The sequence below is a fragment of the Zingiber officinale genome, chromosome 5B, assembly GCF_018446385.1.
Source record: "Zingiber officinale cultivar Zhangliang chromosome 5B, Zo_v1.1, whole genome shotgun sequence".
Taxonomy (NCBI): Eukaryota; Viridiplantae; Streptophyta; class Magnoliopsida; order Zingiberales; family Zingiberaceae; genus Zingiber; species Zingiber officinale.
In genome coordinates, this window is record NC_055995.1 from 18,517,832 (window position 1) to 18,537,471 (window position 19,640).

Consider the following 19,640-nt stretch of genomic DNA (forward strand, 5'->3'; position numbering starts at 1 on the left):
AAACATCTGCATTTGGAAATGTTTTACGAAAGAAAGAGGATTCTAATTTATAATTTGTCTTTTTAAGAAAAATGCCTAAATTGGTGTAGTTTTGCGCGCTTAGTTTTGAAAAAAAAGGAGAAAAAAAGGAAAGTTTAAATAATAATAATACAGAAGCGATAAAAATAAAAGGAAAAGGAGAGAGAGAAAGAGAGAGAGATAGTCAGATAGAGTGAGACGACTTCGGCCAACACATCACATGGCGAATGGAAATGGCAGCATGATCGCCAAATCTTGGAGTCTCGGTAGGTCGGAGGGGGAAATCCTTTATAATTCCGGGTTGCCTTGAGCTCAAAAACCCTAAAAGAATAGAGCAAATGGCGTGGCAAATTTGGAATCGGCTTCATTAGAAGAAGGATACTTCGATTCTTTCTGACTCTCCTCCACATTGCTGAGATCCCCTACCTTCCGATCTATTGTTCCGTTGATTTGAGTGTCGGAGGTATCTTTACTTGTAAACTCTTCTGGAACTCTTCGTGAAGTCGTTGCAGATTTGTTCTGTGAAACAGCACAGTGCAAAATTATTTGACTCTATTTTCCACGATTCGACCATTCACTAGTTCAAAACCACTTTTTTTTTTCTTTGTTTCCTTTTGGTGTAGAATTAAGAAATCTTTATCGTTGGTGTTTAGGGAGGGATTTGTATTAGTTTCTAGTTGAAATTATATGCTGAATTTTTGGAAAATTATTTCTGCAGTCGTTTTCATCTGTAACTATTGATTTGACTTGTTCTGTACTGGCTTACATATCTTGACTTTGTTTTTCTGTATGGTCATAGTTTTCAGTTGCGTTTAAGAACTGGTGCATGTACATCTTATTTGACCTATAAAATTAATAAGAACATATTTATTTATTTATTTTATCTTTTTTTTTATGCTCAGAAAATGACTAGGGCTAACATCTGATTCCAAAATAATTTATCTTCATTCTGGTCGTAACAGCCATAGGCCTCTAGAAGTTCATTAAAAAGTTCTGAAATACTTTGCAAATGAGAATTGTTGAAACTATGAAGATATTCTGCGTACATTAGTCCCATGTAGACAAGTATGCGGTTCCATTAAGTCTCTATGATAAGAGGACGCCTGCTTTCTAAAATTAACTAGTTATTTGGGATGGAATATGCTCCACTTCAATTCAAGAACAATTTAATGCAATTCTCATGGATATAATTGGTTTTTGCCTTCTATAATGTTAATGATCTTTGTTTTGGGATTGCCTTGCATTAAGTTGATCAGTTCTGAATTGAGAGTTGGTAAGGCAATTTGTGTTGCTGAATGTCATGGATCTGATGACTATCCTAACCTATGGTTCATCTAACTATAGTCAATATCTATCTCAATTTTAATGTACCATTTTTGATTGATTGTATATGATTTCCATTTGCTCTACAAAAGCTTTAGCTGATTACATGATGGGGAAATTTGTTTTTAACATCAGTAAAGTATCCTTGCAATTAATTTTATTTTCAAGATTATTAGTCATTTTTTTGTAGGTAAGTGCTGATATATGCTTTGAGCTGAATTCATCTTTGACTGGGCTTATGAGTTGCTCTTGCTTAGTTAAGTAATTTTGGTGCACGAATGGCGGAAACTTGTGTTGGTCCAAGTGAACTTCATTTGAAGAAGGAGCTTACTGCCCTGCAAAGGGCTCGGTTCTTACGTGACCCTGAAACATGTTCTTCTTGGAAGTCTCCTGTTAGCTCTAGATCATATATTGCTACTTCCAATTTAAACTCTAGAATTCAAATAGTAAGTGGTATAAATAGAAAAAACAGTAAAGGTTTTGAAGAAAAGAGTAACAAGGTATATCTTTATAATTGGAAGCATCCGTCTAGTAAATGCATTGGTGGTGGAGTAAAAGTTGAAGAAAATCAACTATCAGTTATGGAATCTTCAGAAGACAACTTAAGTAATCATCATCTTTTGGATTCTTTTGGTGATTCATATCCTGAAGTTCCTGCAAGCATATATAAACTCCCAGGCACAGATTCAGAAACTCTAAATAGTAGAATTGATATAACCTCAAGAAGTTCCAAAGCAAAAAAAGGCAGGGTTAATCATGCAGCAATCTCAACTTTACTAGATACAGGGAACTCAGGTGAGAAATCTGATGATACTGACAACTACAAGTCCAAAGATTTACAATTGAACCATGAGCTATCCCAAAGGAGTGATTGCCCATCTCACTCTGCTTCGCCATTATTCAGTGATTCTGGTTATGGTACTGTGTCTTGTTCCTCCAAAATCTTTAGAATGATGCAAAGGCAAGGATCTTCATCATGTACTCCAGCGTCAACCAACTCTTACTACAAATTTGGTGCTCAAAATTCTAGCATGGCTGATCCTTGTGAAGGCACAGTTGCTTCTTTTGATGGGGATGAACTGGATCATCCAGATTTGCCTAATGGTCAAGGGTGTGGCATGAGTTGCTACTGGTCAAAAAGAACTAAATACAGAGGAACTGGAAGCCTTAATTCTCCTTCACTGTCAGACACTTTAAAAAGAAAAGGCAGTAGCATTCTATATAGAAGCCATTCATTGTATAATAAGAGATCCTCCAGTTATAGAAAGCCAAAGCCTACATCAAAATGTTCTCAAGGTTTACCTTTATTAAATAATAGCTGTGATGGTGGTAGTTCCTCCTTAGATACATCTAGTGATAAGTTGTCAACTAACATTGGGGAGCTTGATTTAGAGGCTGTAAGCCGATTAGATGGAAGGCGATGGTCTACCTGTAAAAGCCAAGATATGCCAGAACTGACCAGAGTCACCCGACTTGCAGAACCTGACTTGCTGATTGAAGAGAAGAGAAGCTTAAGTCATAAGTACGAGCCAAGATCCTTTGATGAAATTATAGGCCAAAACATTGTCATTCAGTCGCTTAGCAATGCCATTTTAAGGGGGAGAAGAATAGCTCCTGCCTATCTATTTCAGGGTCCTCGTGGAACAGGAAAAACTTCAGTCGCAAGAGTATTTACAGCAGCTTTGAATTGTTTGTCTAATGAAGAAAAGAAACCATGTTGGTTATGTTGGGAGTGCATTGCCTTTTCCAGCAGAAACAGAACAACTATGGTTGAAGTGAATGCGACAAGTAAGAAGGGCCTAGATAAACTTAGACATTCTTTGAAAAATCTCACATTATCTATGCCAACTTCTCGATATAAGGTCTTCATTATTGATGATTGCCACATCATTTCTCAAAAGATTTGGTCTTTGTTTATGAAGTATCTTGATGAACCAATACCTCGTGTAGTCTTCATATTTATCACAAGTGACCCAGCTAATTTGCCTCACTCTGCTATATCCAGATGTCAAAAGTACAATTTTTCAAAAGCCAAAGAGGTTGACATAATCAGAAGATTGAGAAGCATCTCTGAACAAGAGCACCTTGATGTTGATTCAGATGCTATAGATTTAATTGCTTTAAATTCAAATGGTTCACCAAGAGATGCAGAATCAATGCTGGAGCAACTGAGCTTACTAGGAAAAAGAATAACAACTACACTTGTAAATGATCTTGTAAGTTTGTTTTTAGCTTATCTTTATTCTGCAATCTCCATAAACAAAGTGATCATATCTTGTACTTATTTTGACAGTAGAAAATTTTCCTTGCTCTTTGGCACTTGGCACAATATAGATATCTTCAAACAGAACCTGGCGATGAGTGACAATTTATTAATTAACTTTTCACTGATCTAAATTCAGCATGATTATTTTGTTCCTTCCTATGAAGTTTATGGCTCATGAGTTTGGATGATGAGTTTAGTTGTTCAGTTCTCTAGATTCTACATTATTGTCAGAATTTCTACCTTGTATTCTATGACAACATGTTATTTTTTTTCCTTAGCTGATTTCCTTTGGCAAAAATATTCGAGGGAAACTATTAGGCATGCAACACAAATCTCAAACAGAGCGCTAAGCATGTGAAACTCTCTAGTTTTGTTACATTTATGCGAAAATTAAAGGAAATGAGATGAATGTATAATTTAATCAGTGTATTATTTTAATAGAATTTTCTCTAGGTCCTTTCTTAACTCCTTTATCCATATTTCTTACAAACTCAGTTGCCTTTGTGCTTGACATTAGTATTAGATCAAGCAGGATTAACCTGTACAAAGAGTATGTTCCTTTTACCTTCTAACTCTTTCTTATTTGAAAACTTGCAGGTTGGAGTTGTTTCTGATGATAAATTACTCGATCTCCTGGAGATAGCTATGTCATCAGACAATGCTGAAACTGTTAAAAGATCGAGAGAGTTGTTGGACTCTGGTGTCGATCCAATTGCTTTGATGTCCCAATTAGCTGGTCTTATAGTGGACATCATTGCTGGTACTTATGAGTTAACCAGCTTGCAAATTCATGATACAGCTCTTGGGAAGCGCAGTTGTGAGTAAATCAATTCATTTTGATAGTATCAAGCTCAAGCTGATTATTTTCTTATAATAGTTACAATGAACTCTTGGTATCGAAATTGACGCTGCATGGGGATAAATATCTCACATAGAGAACCAATGTCACAGAGAGAAATCTCACAAAAAGGAAAAGTTTATTAAAATTGAAAATCCTTTATATAAGAGAGAGGGGATATCACCTTTTACAAAATGAAACAAACTAAACAAACTTGTAAAAACTTAAATCTAAAAATCTTATCCTGAATTTTAAATTGCATCAGAATGCGTGCTAGAAGTAACAGAAACATGTATAAATTAAGGAGAAAAGATCTCCAACTACTAATGTAACAGGCATGTAAAAGGTAAATATATTATTCTTCCAATATTTGATTGTGAATCCCGATAAGATTTGATGAAATGGATGAATGCCATTTTCTTTGATAATCTTTCCTTTAAATAAGAATTGTTGTACAACCTATTTTAGACAAGAAAATATTTACAACAATTACACTAATTATTGCTAATCTACTTTACTTAAGAATATATACCGTAATTATTGCTAATCTGTTTTAGGCAAGAATATATACACCTAATACACAAATTATGATAAATTAGATCTTGAAATCTCAGCCATAATTTTAGCAATTGATGACTCACAATCTCTGCTATTGATATGCCTCCTCAAATTGATGCTGGGTGATCAGAAAACATCAATTTGGTGACTAGAAAATGATGTCGTTGTCGTGAGAGAGCCTTAGTAAATACATCAACAGTCTATTGAACAGTGGTGATATGTGGTAGAGAAATAGCATGGGCATCATATGCTTCACGAATAGAGTGACAATCCACTTCTATGTGCTCGTGAAACATTGGGTTAGCTGTAATTTGGATAGCACTAGTATTATCCGCATGAAGCAGAGTATGTTCCATTTGAGGAAACCCAAGCTCACCCAATCGTCCTCGAAGCCAAACAATCTCAGAACATGCAGAGGACATAGCACGATATTCAGACTTGGTGGATGATTTCGACACCCGATCTTGCTTCTTGCTTTTCCAAGAGACAAGCGAGTTGCCAGTGAACATGCACCAGCCAGTAATGGAATATCGAGTATCAAAACAACTAGCCCAGTCAACATCACTATATGCAACCAAGTGAATAGGAGAATCCATAGAAAAGAAAAGACCTCTAGTAGAAGTGCCTTGCAAATAGTGAACAATGCGACGAACAACAACTAAGTGAAGGTGTCGAGGGGCCTGCATAAATTGGCTAACTTGTTGGACAACCAAAGGAATGTCAGGCCGAGTAATAGTTAGATAATTCAAGCTCCTCAGTAAATGTCTATATAAGGAGGGATCAGGAAGAAAATCACCCTCATCACAATAATATTTAACATTCACTTCTAAGGGAGTATCAATAGATCGACCATCTTAAAGACCAGCTAATGTAATTATCTCCTGAATGCATTTATATTGATTTAATAAAATATCAGCCGCTGTAGAGTTCACTTCAATGCCTAAAAAATAGCGTAAAGGACCCAGGTCCTTCATATGAAAAGAGCTTTGAAGGTGTTGTTGAAGCTGAGAAATTAATTCAGAGTCGGTCCTTGTAATAATGATATCATTAACATATACTAGGAGCAAAACAATTCCTTTAGTAGTCTTGCAAAGAAACAATGAGGAATCATATTAACTCTGGACAAAAGAGAAGTGAATAAGCGTGGATTGAAACTTATCAAACCAAGCACGTGGAGCCTGTTTTAAGAGATAGAGTGACTTTTTTAGTTTACAAACATCAGAAGAGGGTGTAGAAAATAATCCTGGTAATGGAGTCACATAGATTGCTTCCTTAAGATTCTTGTGTAAAAAGGCATTCTTAACATCTATCTATTGTAATGACCAGCCCTTAGAAGTACCAATAGCTAGAACAAGTTGCATTGTCGTCATTTTTGCTATTGGTGCAAATGTCTCCTTATAATCAACTCTATACTCTTGTCGATTTTCGAGTGCCATCAACCTTGCTTTATAGTGATCAAGTGAGCCATCAGATCTCAACTTAATAGAATATACCCATTTACAATCAATGGGTTTAAACTAGTGGGACAAGGAACAATAGCCCAAGTATGATTTGCTTGAAGAGCTTGAAGTTCCTTTTGCATAGCTTTCTCCCAACATACATGTTTAGTGGCATGAGAATAAGAGGTAGGAACTGTAATATCAGCTAAAATAGAAGAAAAACCATACCTATCAAGAGGACGACTGATACAATTAGATCTTCGAGGAGCCACTGAAATGAGCACTGGTTCAGGGTCAGGAAGGATTTACGATGATGAGGGTTGTCGTTGCTGATAGACAAAACCAAGTTTAAAATGCTCAATGGATGGAGATATATTATCAAAGCTAGGAAGAAGAACACCATATGAAGGGAGATCTTGATGCCGAAAATAGTATTCATGTTCAAAGAAAACCATATTTCTAGAAACACGCAGTCGATTAGTGGTAGCATCATAACATAGAAATCCTTTGTGAGTAGTGCTATATCCCATAAATGCACACCTTTATGATTGACCTATAAGCTTGTGGTGTTCATGTGAAGGTAAGTGAACAAAGCAAACACATCCAAAAGTGTGTAGCATATGATAATCAGGCTGTATACCAAAAAGACGGAATAAGGAGAATCAAAATTCAATTGTTGAGAAGGTAGCTGATTAATCAGATAAACTGTAGTTGACAGAGCTTCCACCTAAAATCTAGGCAGAACTGATGTCTCTAAGAGTAAAGTGTGAACCATATCCAGCAAGTGATAGTTTTTCCATTTATTCACCCCATTCTGTTGAGGGGTACAAGGGCATGATCGTTGAGATATAATGCCTTTTTGTTGTAGGAAGGCTTGGAAATGATGTGATATATACTCACCACCATTATCAGACCGTAAAATCTTAACGGATGTGGAAAATTGAGTCTCAATATAAGTCACAAAAATTTTGAAAACAGTTAACACTTTAGCTTTGGTACGCAAAAAATATATCCATGTGCCCGACTAGCGCCTAGCGAATTTTAGAACCTTGCTACGCATGTGAAATGATAGGAGTAATGCGCCAAACATCATGTATAATCTCAAAACATGTATTAGCATACCATAGGTAGGAAAAGGTAACACTTTACTTTTTCCTAGTATACAAACATAGCAATCAAGAGATGAACTATTAGAAGAAGCCTGATTTTTGTTGCCAAGAAAACCATGTTTCATTAAATGAGACAATATCACATGATTTGGGTGGCCTAATCGTTTATGCCAAATGTTAGCCTTATTTTCAATAATAATAGTAGCCAAAGACAAAGTTCTAGTAATAGTAAATTGCAATAGAAATGATCTGCCCACTTTAGGCCCCCACGCGATCACCTTCCCTGACCTCTGATCCTGCACGAGACAACCACGATGAAAGAAATTTACATCACAGTTATTATCTACCAACTGCCCAATAGAAATTAAACTAGTAGACAATCTAGGAGAGACAAATATATGATGAAAGGAAGGTCCAATATCACCAATGGCTGTAATTGGAAGATTACTACCATTAGCAATTTGAATATTTTATTTACGAGTATACTTCTGAAGATTATGCAGTAGGTGATCCCGTCATATGATTTGATGCCCCATAATCAACAAACCAAGGAGAAGAAATAATCTTACCTTGACCATAAAGTCCAAGAGTAGGAAATGCTATAATGATCATCTGTTGGACCATTTCTGGAATAGCAAAAGGCTGATTTGTGCGCAATTGGGGCTATAGAACTGATAATGGTAGGGTCTAAGATAGCAGCCTGAAAAGCTTGGCCTCGTTGATTTTGTAGACGTGTAGGACATTGCTTGATAATGTGTCCATTCTGTTTATAATAATTGTAGAATTTCTTTCCACAATTGCAGGCAATATGCCCAAACTCTTTGCAACTATAGCACTGCATTTGCCCCTTTCCTCGGTTCTTCCCTTAGTAGCATAAGCAACATTAACAACCTTAGATATCTCCTTGGACAAACCTAGAACAGTTTGTGTAGCCATTCTTTATTCTTCACGCAACAATTCTCCAAGACATATATCCAAGGAAGAGATAGGATTTCTATTAAGTAATCTAGCCCGTGCAACTTCAAATTCTGGCCTTAGTTTCATCAAAAATTGATCGCGTCTACTATCTTCATGAATTGCTTGAAGGCTAGCTAAGGCCTCTTTAGGAACCTTTGAATAGATAAGACCAGAATATTCGCTACATAGATTAATAAATCCAAAATAATATTGCTCAATAGGGAGATTACCTTGACTAAAGTTACCAATCTCAAGTTTCAGTTGAAATTGTCTTGCAGTGTTATCTTGATGATATATGCGTTGCAGATAATCCCACATCTCCTTAGTTGTACTAAAGGAACATAAATTGTTCACCATATGAGATTCAATAGAACCTAAAACCTAAGAGATGTTTCAAGCATCCTTTGCCTCCCATTGACTAAGTTCTATACCTTCTTTAGAAGCGCAAGAGCAGACCCGTCAATGTAATTCCAAAGCTCCTTCACTTTTAGAAACATTATGAACTGAAATTCCCATGCTGCATAATTCTTTCATTTAAATTTGATAGCCAAAGTCTCTGTAGACATTCTTCCAAGAAAATTCTCGACATACATTCTTCCAAACAAAATGAAATCCCAAAGCCAAAGTTGTTGATCAGAAATTAATCAACCCAAGAAAATGAAAGCACACCAGAAAACTCTGTAAAATAGAAGCAAAAGAAACCGACAAAGATTCGAAGATTCAGTTATGAATTTCAGAATCTTGCTCTAATACCATGACAAGATTTCATGAAATGGCTGAATACCATTTTCTTTGATGATCTTTCCTTTAAATAAGAATTGTTGTACAACCTATTTTAGATAAGAAAATATTTACAGTAATTATACTAATTACTGCTAATCTACTTTAGGTAAGAATATATATAGTAATTATTGCTAATTTGTTTTAGGTAAGAATATATCCAGCTAATACACAAATTATGGTAAATTAGATCTTGAAATCTCAGCCATAATTGCTGCAATTGATGGTCCACAATCCAATAGTGGAAAGTTCTATTTTGATTATTCTATGTAATCCTCTACCATAAGCCAATTTGATAATTAAAATTTTAAATCAGGCAGTGCGCACTAAGTTTATTTACTTATCTTGAAATAAAGTTGAATTTTTATTAAGGGTGGATTTAGACAAATTAAGTTGGTTCTCAACTGAAATTTGTTCTGACCCAAATGTTTCAGATCAATAAAAATATCCTGAAAATTTTCCCAAACCTAGTGTGGTATATTAGATCCAACTTGAGTTGGGTCGAGTCAAGTTAGTTATGGGATTTTAGGTCACCATCAAAGCAATTACTACTGTTAATCAAGGTTTAAAATCTCGACCCATGCCAAGGTTTCGATTCTGAACTGGAACGATATGGTTCGGTATTGTATCGTGCCGTGCCAATAAGGTTTTGATATTTTTTTTATTTATATATAGTAATTATTAGATAAATATATTTATTATGTATAATTTAAAAATAAGTTGTATATTATTTTATATAAGTTCTTCATTATTAAACAACTTAATATTGTTAGAAAAAATAATTAAATATAATTTTTTTTTAAAAAAACTGATCTATTAATAATTCGAATTAAAAATGGTACATCATAATATGTTACCTTACTAATACTAAAAGGAGTGGTGTATAGAAGTATTGGTTCTTGTAATATTTTACTTAGGTAATCTTTATAGTTCTCCAATGTTCGGATTAAATAATTATAATTATATAAATTAATACAAAATACTATTTTATATATAAGAATTATATAAATTAACTATTTATTTAATAATTTAAATAATATATATTTAAAATAGTAAAAAAATAAGAATATCAATTAAACATTAAAATAGTAAAAAAGTACAAAATAATTAAAAATATCAGAATATAAATTTTATTTATTAGAATTTTTATATTTTTTAATTTTTTTCTTCAATTTTTTAATTTTTTTAGAATTTCTTTAAATGTTTTTAGAATTTCTTTAAATTTTTTATAATTTTTAAATAAAATTTAAAACATTAAAAGAATTTCAGAATATTATTTAATAAAATATATTAATTTTAAAAAAAAATTAAATAGATTTTTTATATTTTATTGGAGTAATTTAATTAGGATTTATGAAAGTCACATTCAAATATCATTTTGATTTATTTAAATTGTAATATTAATTTTGCATAGAAATGCCCCTTGACGCGTGCCCGCCTGCGAAGCCTGTGGCGCTCGTGAGTCTCTGATGCCCCGTGGACGCCTCTGACTGTGCCGCTGGAGGCGTCCAGCGGTGTCACCAGAAGCATCCGGCAACGCATCCCTGCCGACGAACCAGTAAAACTGTCTGTGCCGGGCGGCATAGAACGACATTTCAATCGTTGCTATCAATACAAAAGACTTGCTTAATGCAACAAAAATGCAATTCTAATATTATAAGTTAACCATCCCTAACTAGAGATATGAAAAGACCTACTTAACCTAATATAATTATAAATCCAAAAAAAACAATATTCTTACAATGTGATAATCTTCAATACTAAAACTGTAGCATTTTTTATTTTATATTTAATGGTAGTCTTTGATCATGATACATACAAATTTTATGTGTAAATTAGCTCTGTTAATTAGGGATAGGGATGGCAAATTGGTTAATTATGTGTTTTTATTAAATATTGAATAATTTTATATTTGATTAAACATGGGTTGGGTTGGCTTAACCAGTATTTTGAGATAGATATGTATGTCCAACCCATGATCTAAACACATAATACTTTTTGATCTGCGAACTGATCTGAAATCAAAGTAATCCAAAATTTTGAATTAAATCTGATATTCAGTGGATCAAAATTTTCTTCTACCTCTATGTTTTATCCATCAAGTAATGATCTTATCCCATAAGAAAATAGAACAGAAAATCTTGATTCCATGATTTGATTTCTCAATGTTAGCTAATTGAAACTAGTCTTTCTCTTTGCATTTTGCAATTATTTGTCCTCTTTTGTTCTATTTACTAAACTTTAGCTCAATTCTGAATTTCTTTTGAAATAATCTTGATCAATCATTTTCTGAATTTTGGTTCATTTGATTTACTCTTAGGGTTTTGAAAAATTGGGCACGAATGTCTAAGTTTTAAGATTTTGCAATCATATTTTCTTAAGTAACTTCAATGGCTGAACTCTAGGGAAGGTCATGAAACTGATTAAATGAAATACTGCAAAATTGTTGAAATAATAACCAACACAACTATAATAACCTAGAATTCAAAATCAAGAGAATTTGATGTTCAAATTGGAAAATATGTTGTTCACTAGCAATGGTTTTGTTTTGATCACACAGCAGTGAAATTGGTCTATACACATTTCATTAAACTGAGAATTGGCTAGCTTTCTTCCTTGAAACTCATCACGTTTAAAATGTTCAATTTATCAGATTTTCAAGGAAGGACTGTTCCTAATGGCAGCGTCAATTGGTTTTATCTTTTGTCGTTATTGTGATTGTGCAAATTGTGTTTTCTTTTCCACCCAAGAAAGTTTTATTTCTGTTTTATAATCTATTTTGTTTCTTTATGTCAAAGAAATCGTATAGGAGAATAAACTGCATTCCTGAATCAAGTAGATGATAATTTGTGCCAAAATTCTTAAATTTTGAGGACAACTGGAAAAGGGGAGGATAAGCCCCACCCCAACACATTCATGTGCAATAATTTTTGTCATCAATGTTTCTTTATTTCTATATTTTTCATATTTACATGGAATTTATGGCATTGAGATTTGATTTTTATTACTTAACCTTCAAATCTGCAGTGACCGAAGCTGAGTTAGACAGATTAAAACAGGCTTTGAAAATTCTTTCAGATGCTGAAAGGCAACTACGGCATTCTTGTGAGCGTTCAACTTGGTTCACAGCAGCTCTGCTTCAGCTTGGAGCCAGTCAGTATTTAGAAAACACTCAATCGTGCAACAACAGCAAACAAAGTACAAGATGTTCTGATGGCATGGTGTCTGGCACTGTCTATAACTCCAGATTCTGCAAGGACAGGTCTTGTTCTATTCATCATGATGGAATCAATTTACTTTTTTATTAGATTCTGCAAGCTCTATAAATATAGAATGAGAATGAAATATAGTTTCCTTATCTTGGAACAGGAGATCCATTGATAATTCCTTAATTGATAACATTCAAGCAAATAGCCCAACAATTGCGAAGGTGTACACATGTGCAACCCAAGATGAGCTAGGCCTGGTATGGAGGAGATGTATTGATCATTGTCATTCTAGGACATTGAGACAATTGCTACATAACCATGGAAGGCTAGTATCAATTACTGAAAATGAAGGTATGTCATTTTGACAAATGTCACTGATCAGAAAATAAGTTAGCAGATCGGACAAAGTCATCTTGTTCATTTTCTTATACACTTTCTAATGATCATTGTGTTGCAGGCATTCCCATTTTGCACTGTGACATGGCATTTAGCAATCTTGAGATTTGGTGTTAATGTTCTAATAATGTATGAGATTGGCTAACGTGTTACGGTGTTACCTATGGTTAGAACTGTTATATGTGCTAGTATTAGATAATATAAAGTATTGAAATGCAAAGTATTATAATCTATCAAAAGTGTGAAAATGGAAGCAAGTAAACACTAGTCAGAAACACAAACACAAGTGATTCAATGTGTTTTTGGAACTACCCTTTCCTACTCTGCTAAATAAAAAATTCACTATGGTGAAGTTTAAAATTTGAAGGTAATTAACAGCGTATGAGACGAAGAGTAGGGCAAGGATAGGCCAGGGAAAATACCAATGTCAAAACCTGAGGGAGCCCTCCGAGAGGTAAGCCAAACTCCAGTGTCATAATGGCGAGGTGAGGTGAGGTCAAATCAGATCATGCATAACAAAAATTAAGGAATTCGTCTAGGTCATTTTCTTGTACACTTTCTCATTGTGTTGCAAGAATTTCCATATTGCACTATATTATTATATTCAGCAATCTTGAGACTTTGTGTTAATGTTCTAATAATGTATGATATATATGTCAAATAGGTCTCACGATGGTTAGTATTGTTAGCTTGTGCTTGTATTAGATAATATAGAGGATCAAAATGACAACATGCTAGAGGGGGTCTGCTAGAGGGAACTGACCTACATTCTTGCAAATGCAAAACTTGTACAAATCATGATAATTTATCAAAAGTGTGAAAATGGAAGCAAGTAAACAAGAGTAAGAAACACAAACAAAAGAGATTTAATGTGTTTTTGGAAACCCTTTCCTCAAGTATATCCATCTGATGTGACACCTCCAAACAATTATCAACTAATTCACTCTCTTAAATGAGATAATAGAGCAAGCCTCTATGAATTTAAAAAAATGTCACTATAATTCTCTTTGTAACAATCCAAACACTAATCCACTACCTCTATTGACCATAAGCACCTCCTAGGCTTATCTTCACCCTTGATCCTAGATACCTCCTAGATCTATCTGGTCAAATCCTTGTTGTTGTTAGATATCTTCTAGCAAATGATACAAAATGCTAAAATCGTTTATCTCCCAAAGATATACAATAAATACAAGAAATAAAAACATTCTAAGTTTCTAACTCACCCTCTACATAACATCTAACCCTGAAGAGAAGAGATATTACTTGGGCGACCTTTTGTAAAAAAAAAAAATGCAGCTCGATGCACAAAGCTCCCACCAATGTGGGATCCCGAGGGAGAATTGGACTACATTGGGTCTATTGTACGCAGTTTTACCTTGCATTTTGCAAAAGACTATTTCTGCGATTCGAACCGTGAACTTGGATCACATTAAGAGACCTTTTGTAGTAAGGAAAAAATCTTGGATTCAACTTTTCAAATCCTGTGAGTCTTTGGCGCTATAGTGTAATGAAGGAGAATTGAGAGCATTTTTATGTGACCTTTGATGACAAAAAACCACCAAAAACAACTTTAAGGTATGCCTCAGTGTTCATTTTTAGATTGTCTAGGTCGACTCAACTCAAGGAATTCTAACCATTGAACATGAATGTTCAAATCTTGATCAACCAATAAATATCTTAGGTTGCTTAGGTTGACCTAAGTTAAACATTGATCAACTCAAGGATTCTTCTCCAAGCTTGACATCTTTCTTCAAGATTGAAGTTTCACATGACTCCAGACTTGTTCCATTCTTTCTATCACTGAAGCTTTTTCAAGAATCCTATGGAGTTGATGATAGATAAGAGAAACACTGAAATTCTAGGAATAAATTGATACAACATTTGGTCTTCTAGCTTAAATGTGCTGTCAAATATTAAAATATCATGATTAACACTGACTACCAAGGAAAAATGATTTCCCCACAGATAATAAGTGCATGATGCATCAAATTCTGAATTCTTTACAATATAACAATTACCGAGCTAGTAAGTTTTCTGATCTACTTTAATGTCATGTTATTACTTTTGTTTAATATTGATGTATTTTTTTTTCTAAAGCGATTATTTTACTTTGTCTTATTTATGGTAAGTAAAAGCTGCTGACATGATCCCCACTGACACTACATTTTGTTTCTTTATTTTTCTTGTAAAGCCCAAATGAGTAAGCCTTGATGGTCTTGTTAGGGTTTGTTCCAAATATTAATGAAGTAGTGCAAGGCATTGAGGTGATAATCGAAGAATTTGAGCTTTTGAATTGAAGGTGCATCTTCTCGAATGCTTCAAGTCTAAGGATTCACCAAATTTGAGTTGTCACTGTAAATCAAGAGGACTTATGCTTCAAGTCTGGAAACAGGGAATTTGTTGATGTTGGTATGCTGTACACAGGTAGTGATGGCCAATGAGGATGTTTCTCGAAATTATATAACTGACACTACCATGTGTTCACATGAGAGGTGTGATAATGTTGCGGCACATAAAGGACTTGTGTGCAGGGATCACAACACAGGATAAACTTCAGTGTAGTAAGAATTTCGAGCAGGATGCTCATGCACCCTTGTGTGTAGTAGGATCTCACACAAAGGAGGGATCCACATGGGTTGAGGCTCATAATGTCTCCACAGACTGTGGCGATGCTCTTGATAGTCGTTCTCAGGAATCCTGTAAGGAGTAGCTCATGCGAGCGCCAACAACATATTGGAAAGCAAGCAATGTAAGAATTGTGAGTTAGATGGTATCCTAGTCTCATAGCTCTAATGTCATGTAGAAGTTAGAGTTTCTTGCTTGTTATCACTAGGTAATACTCACTATCTAGATTTATGTTTGTTATGATATCTTTACATTTTGAACGTTATAATAGGTTGTATGGACAAATAATGTACATAGAAGTCCATAATGTTGGTGTAGCGGGTCGACAAGAGAGGAGGGGTGAATTGCCTAAAACAAAAAAAAAATACTCTCCTCGTTCTTTCAACTCTTAAGGTGCAACACTAATAAATAAAAATAAAAGAACAGAATTAAAGAAGAGACTCAGGGATTGACTTGGTTACAACCTAGGTTGTTGTTAATCCAAGGTGGTTGAAAAGCTCAGTCAGAATCTCCTTCTCTGAAGGCGGAGAAACCTTTTACACAATAAAAGCTTAAGTAGTTGCTAGGAAGTTAGTACAAGAGTTGATTATTAATTCCCTAGCTCTAGGGCCCTTTTTATAGGGCTTGGAAACTCTATCTTTGGCTTGAGGGCGCCTCCCATAAGCATGGAGGGCGCCTCTAGCGTGGCATTTGTATAAAGTTTTATCCAAATGCGAAACAGTCACTTTGACTAGTTTGAGGGCGCCCTCAACGCTATGGAGGGCGCCCTCAATGTGGAGGGCACCCTCAATGCTGCAGCGTATAAATAACTACAACTTTCCTTTGGATCTTCCACTGCTCCGTTCACTTGGGAGATTGCGGCTAATCGAAATAGGGCTCACCCGAACCCAATTTCCGGCCTTCTCCTCGAGCAGGCTTTTGCTTCGGCTTCTCGTCCCTCGAACGTCGCGTACGTTCTTCTCGTCTACCGGTGTACTCTTTCGCAACTCTTTCGTCCCTCAGACGCACCGAGCCCGTCGACTCCCTTCCCGTGCCGTCCTTCTCGCCAGCTGCGTCTTCCGCTCGACTTCCTGTGCTCCTAAACTCCTGCACACTTAGACACAGGGATCAAAACCAAACAAGACCTAACCTAACTTGGTTGATCACATCAAATCAAACACGGGGTCCAACACATAATAGTTTTATTGCATATTTGTGGCTAATATCCATTTGTTTGAACCTCTTTGAATTTGCTATTTCATTTTCATGTAATTGATGTAATTTTAGATTTTTTACCTAAAATTAATAAAATAAAAATTATTTAATTAATTTGACCATTATTATCCATATAACTTTTGTATAGACTTCAATGGAGAGATAAAACTCGTGCAGAGGATCTCAATTATGTGGGACAAACAAGACTTAGATGTGATGTTTAGGTGGATTTGCCGGTTTGCATTCCCTTTGTTATTCTTCTAGGGATTTTATTCAAATCAATTTAGTGCAAATGACAAGAATAATATGCCTTTTTATAATGATGCATTCATTATCGTCTTTCTTTATCAGGTTCAAAGAGCTATCTGCTTTGTGATAGATAAATAGTTGATTGTTCCTAATTGAAATTGGTTTTTTTTTTTGTGTTCTAACTTTGATGCTTCTTCAGGAACCTTGGTTGTCCTCATATTGTTTGAGAATGATAAGATAAAGACCAGAGCAGAGAGATTTTTAAGCAGTATCACAAACTCATTCGAGATAGTCTTGGCTGAAAATGTCAAAGTCAGGATGGGTCTTCTACCAAAAAATGTTATCGATGCTTTTTCAGAATCTCCCACAGGCAATTCAACACAAAAGGCTTGCAGCAATAAGGTAGAATTAGGTACTTTAAGGGGTCCTTCCAATAAAGGTAGGCTCATAGGAACATCTTACTTGTCAGCAAATACTATGAATCACTCAGATGTAATGCAGCAAGCAGCAGAAAAACTGGAGACCACAGAGGGCTTCCTAGTTCCAACTGAAGGAAAATATAGATCGACACAAAGATCTCAGAAAGCAATCATGGATGAGCAAAGATTAGAAAGTGCCTGGCTTCAAGCTGCAGAAAAGTACACTCCTAAATATATAAATCAATTGAAACCAGAGAATAACCAAGTTTGGCCGCCGCAAAATAGTGTCACTTATCAGAATGATATCCAGACGCTTATCGCACTTGAAGCCACGTCAAAAAATAGGATTGATGAACTAGATCATGAAATCCAGGCTTTGAAAATATGTGAAACTGAGGACTGCCACAATGAACAAACAAAGGGTGCCAATCAGTATCCCTTTTCTCCAAGCCTGTTGCACCAAGGGAACCAGTAAGTTAATCTATTATGTTAAATCAAGTTATTTGTTGTAATCTTATCAATATTTACTTATCAGTTGTTCCTAACTTTCAAAAGATAGTTCGAATACCTTGAATATGACAATTCAATCCAACACAGTGAAACTCAAGTTAATACTGCACTCCTCATCAACTGTATCTCTAGATTTCAAAATTCTCTGTAGTTCATAATGCTTCATTGTCCCCTGAATTGGGGTTCTAAAAACTACATGATTATATTGCAGGGATTACAAATCAGGACCTGGATGCAATGGATTCCTATGTTGGAAAACAAGAAAAAACAACAGCAAAAAGGTACAAGTTAGAATTTTTAGCTGCAAATATTTCATACTTCATTGTCAAAGTAATCAAACACCGAGCTTGGCCAACTCCTTGTTTGTCACAGGTAAAACAAGGAGTTCCAGATAAATCGAAAAAGATCAATGGTTGCCTTTCATTGTTTGGACAGTGCGGGGAGCTGAATTTGATACAAAACAAAACTGCCTAATAAGATCATTAAAACAAATCCTGGATGTGTTTCTTATTCTTGAGTGAATTAATACTCAAAATCTTAAGTTCGAACTAGTTTAATGAATAGCAAGTTCCAAACAAACTCAAGCTTGTGCACAAACTGTATTATTTCAAAATTAATTTCTAATTTTAAACCAATTTAGATTCATGGAGTAGTTTTGATATAATTGCTATATGATTTAAAACACTTTAAATGAGTATATATATATATATATATATACACACACATTTTTGAATGATTTAAGTTTGATTTAATAACACATGTGTTTATTTTGTAGTATTAGATGAATTCAAGTTGTTGGTTATTATCTCTAATTTTAGTGGATTTAATTGTAAGTTGTGTATATGAGTACAACTGAATTCATTAATGTGATTTAACTTAGATTGTTTGAGTTTCGGTTGTTGAATGTAAACTTTATATGTGTAGAACATATAGTCTCACATCTATTATCATCTATGAGTTGATAATAGATATCCACAATATATAGGGTTAGTCCCTAAGGGTTTAGGTAATCATTTTAATCTAGTTTCTTGTTCTCTATTAATAAGAAGTTTAACAGCATCGTCATTCCCTAAGCTCCTTAGAAGATCTTCTCTGTTTGCTTTCGTTTTTTTTCCACAAGATCTTCTAGAGGATACTAAATGGCAAAGACATAACTCTTCAATCATGTTCTTTGTCATTATGTTTATTTATTTACTTTCTTATGTCATGTTTAATTGTTGAAACTAGATTTTCTTGTTCTTGTATTTTCTATATATGAGTTCTTTATGTTTTAGAATTCATGTAGTTTAGGTTTTTACAAGAACTAACATTTGATATTAAAGTTAAGTTTCTATTTCGTCATTTTTATTGGCAATAAAGTTTAAAATTTTCTATGAATTGTTATTTGTATGCTAGATTAAGTTTTCTTAGTATAATATAATTTTTTTATTTTTGAAAATCATGTAAGAGAAAACTAGGATAGGTTTATTTTTTGAGTTTTTGTGTTTCTGTGAAGAACACGAAGAACGGTGGAAATCGTTGTTGTTTAACTTAATTTTAGGTAAAATTGTGAGGGTTCAATCAATTGCTTTGGTCGAGCAATTGATTATTGAGTCTAAAATTTTGGGAAAAAAATAATTGAAATTCAATTGATTAACAACTTTAAACTTGTGACTACATCAATTATTAATCGATTAGAATTACTTCTATATTGATTGAGATTGTTTTTGTTTTCGATTAAGGTTTTTTTAATGCATTGAGTTTCTTT

At 34.4% G+C, this 19,640-nt stretch overlaps 1 protein-coding gene across 1 annotated transcript; it reads left to right on the forward strand.

The window, feature by feature from the left end:
* Positions 1-176: 176 nt before the first annotated feature.
* LOC121984193 (protein STICHEL-like) lies at positions 177-18,556 on the forward strand. Its single transcript, XM_042537015.1, has 8 exons — positions 177-481; positions 1,532-3,557; positions 4,205-4,424; positions 12,316-12,550; positions 12,658-12,848; positions 17,164-17,854; positions 18,105-18,174; positions 18,266-18,556. Exons 2-8 carry the CDS (start codon positions 1,620-1,622, stop codon positions 18,365-18,367), a joined length of 3,447 nt encoding a protein of 1,148 aa, XP_042392949.1. The 5' UTR covers positions 177-481; positions 1,532-1,619; the 3' UTR covers positions 18,368-18,556.
* The last annotated feature ends 1,084 nt before the right edge of the window (positions 18,557-19,640 follow it).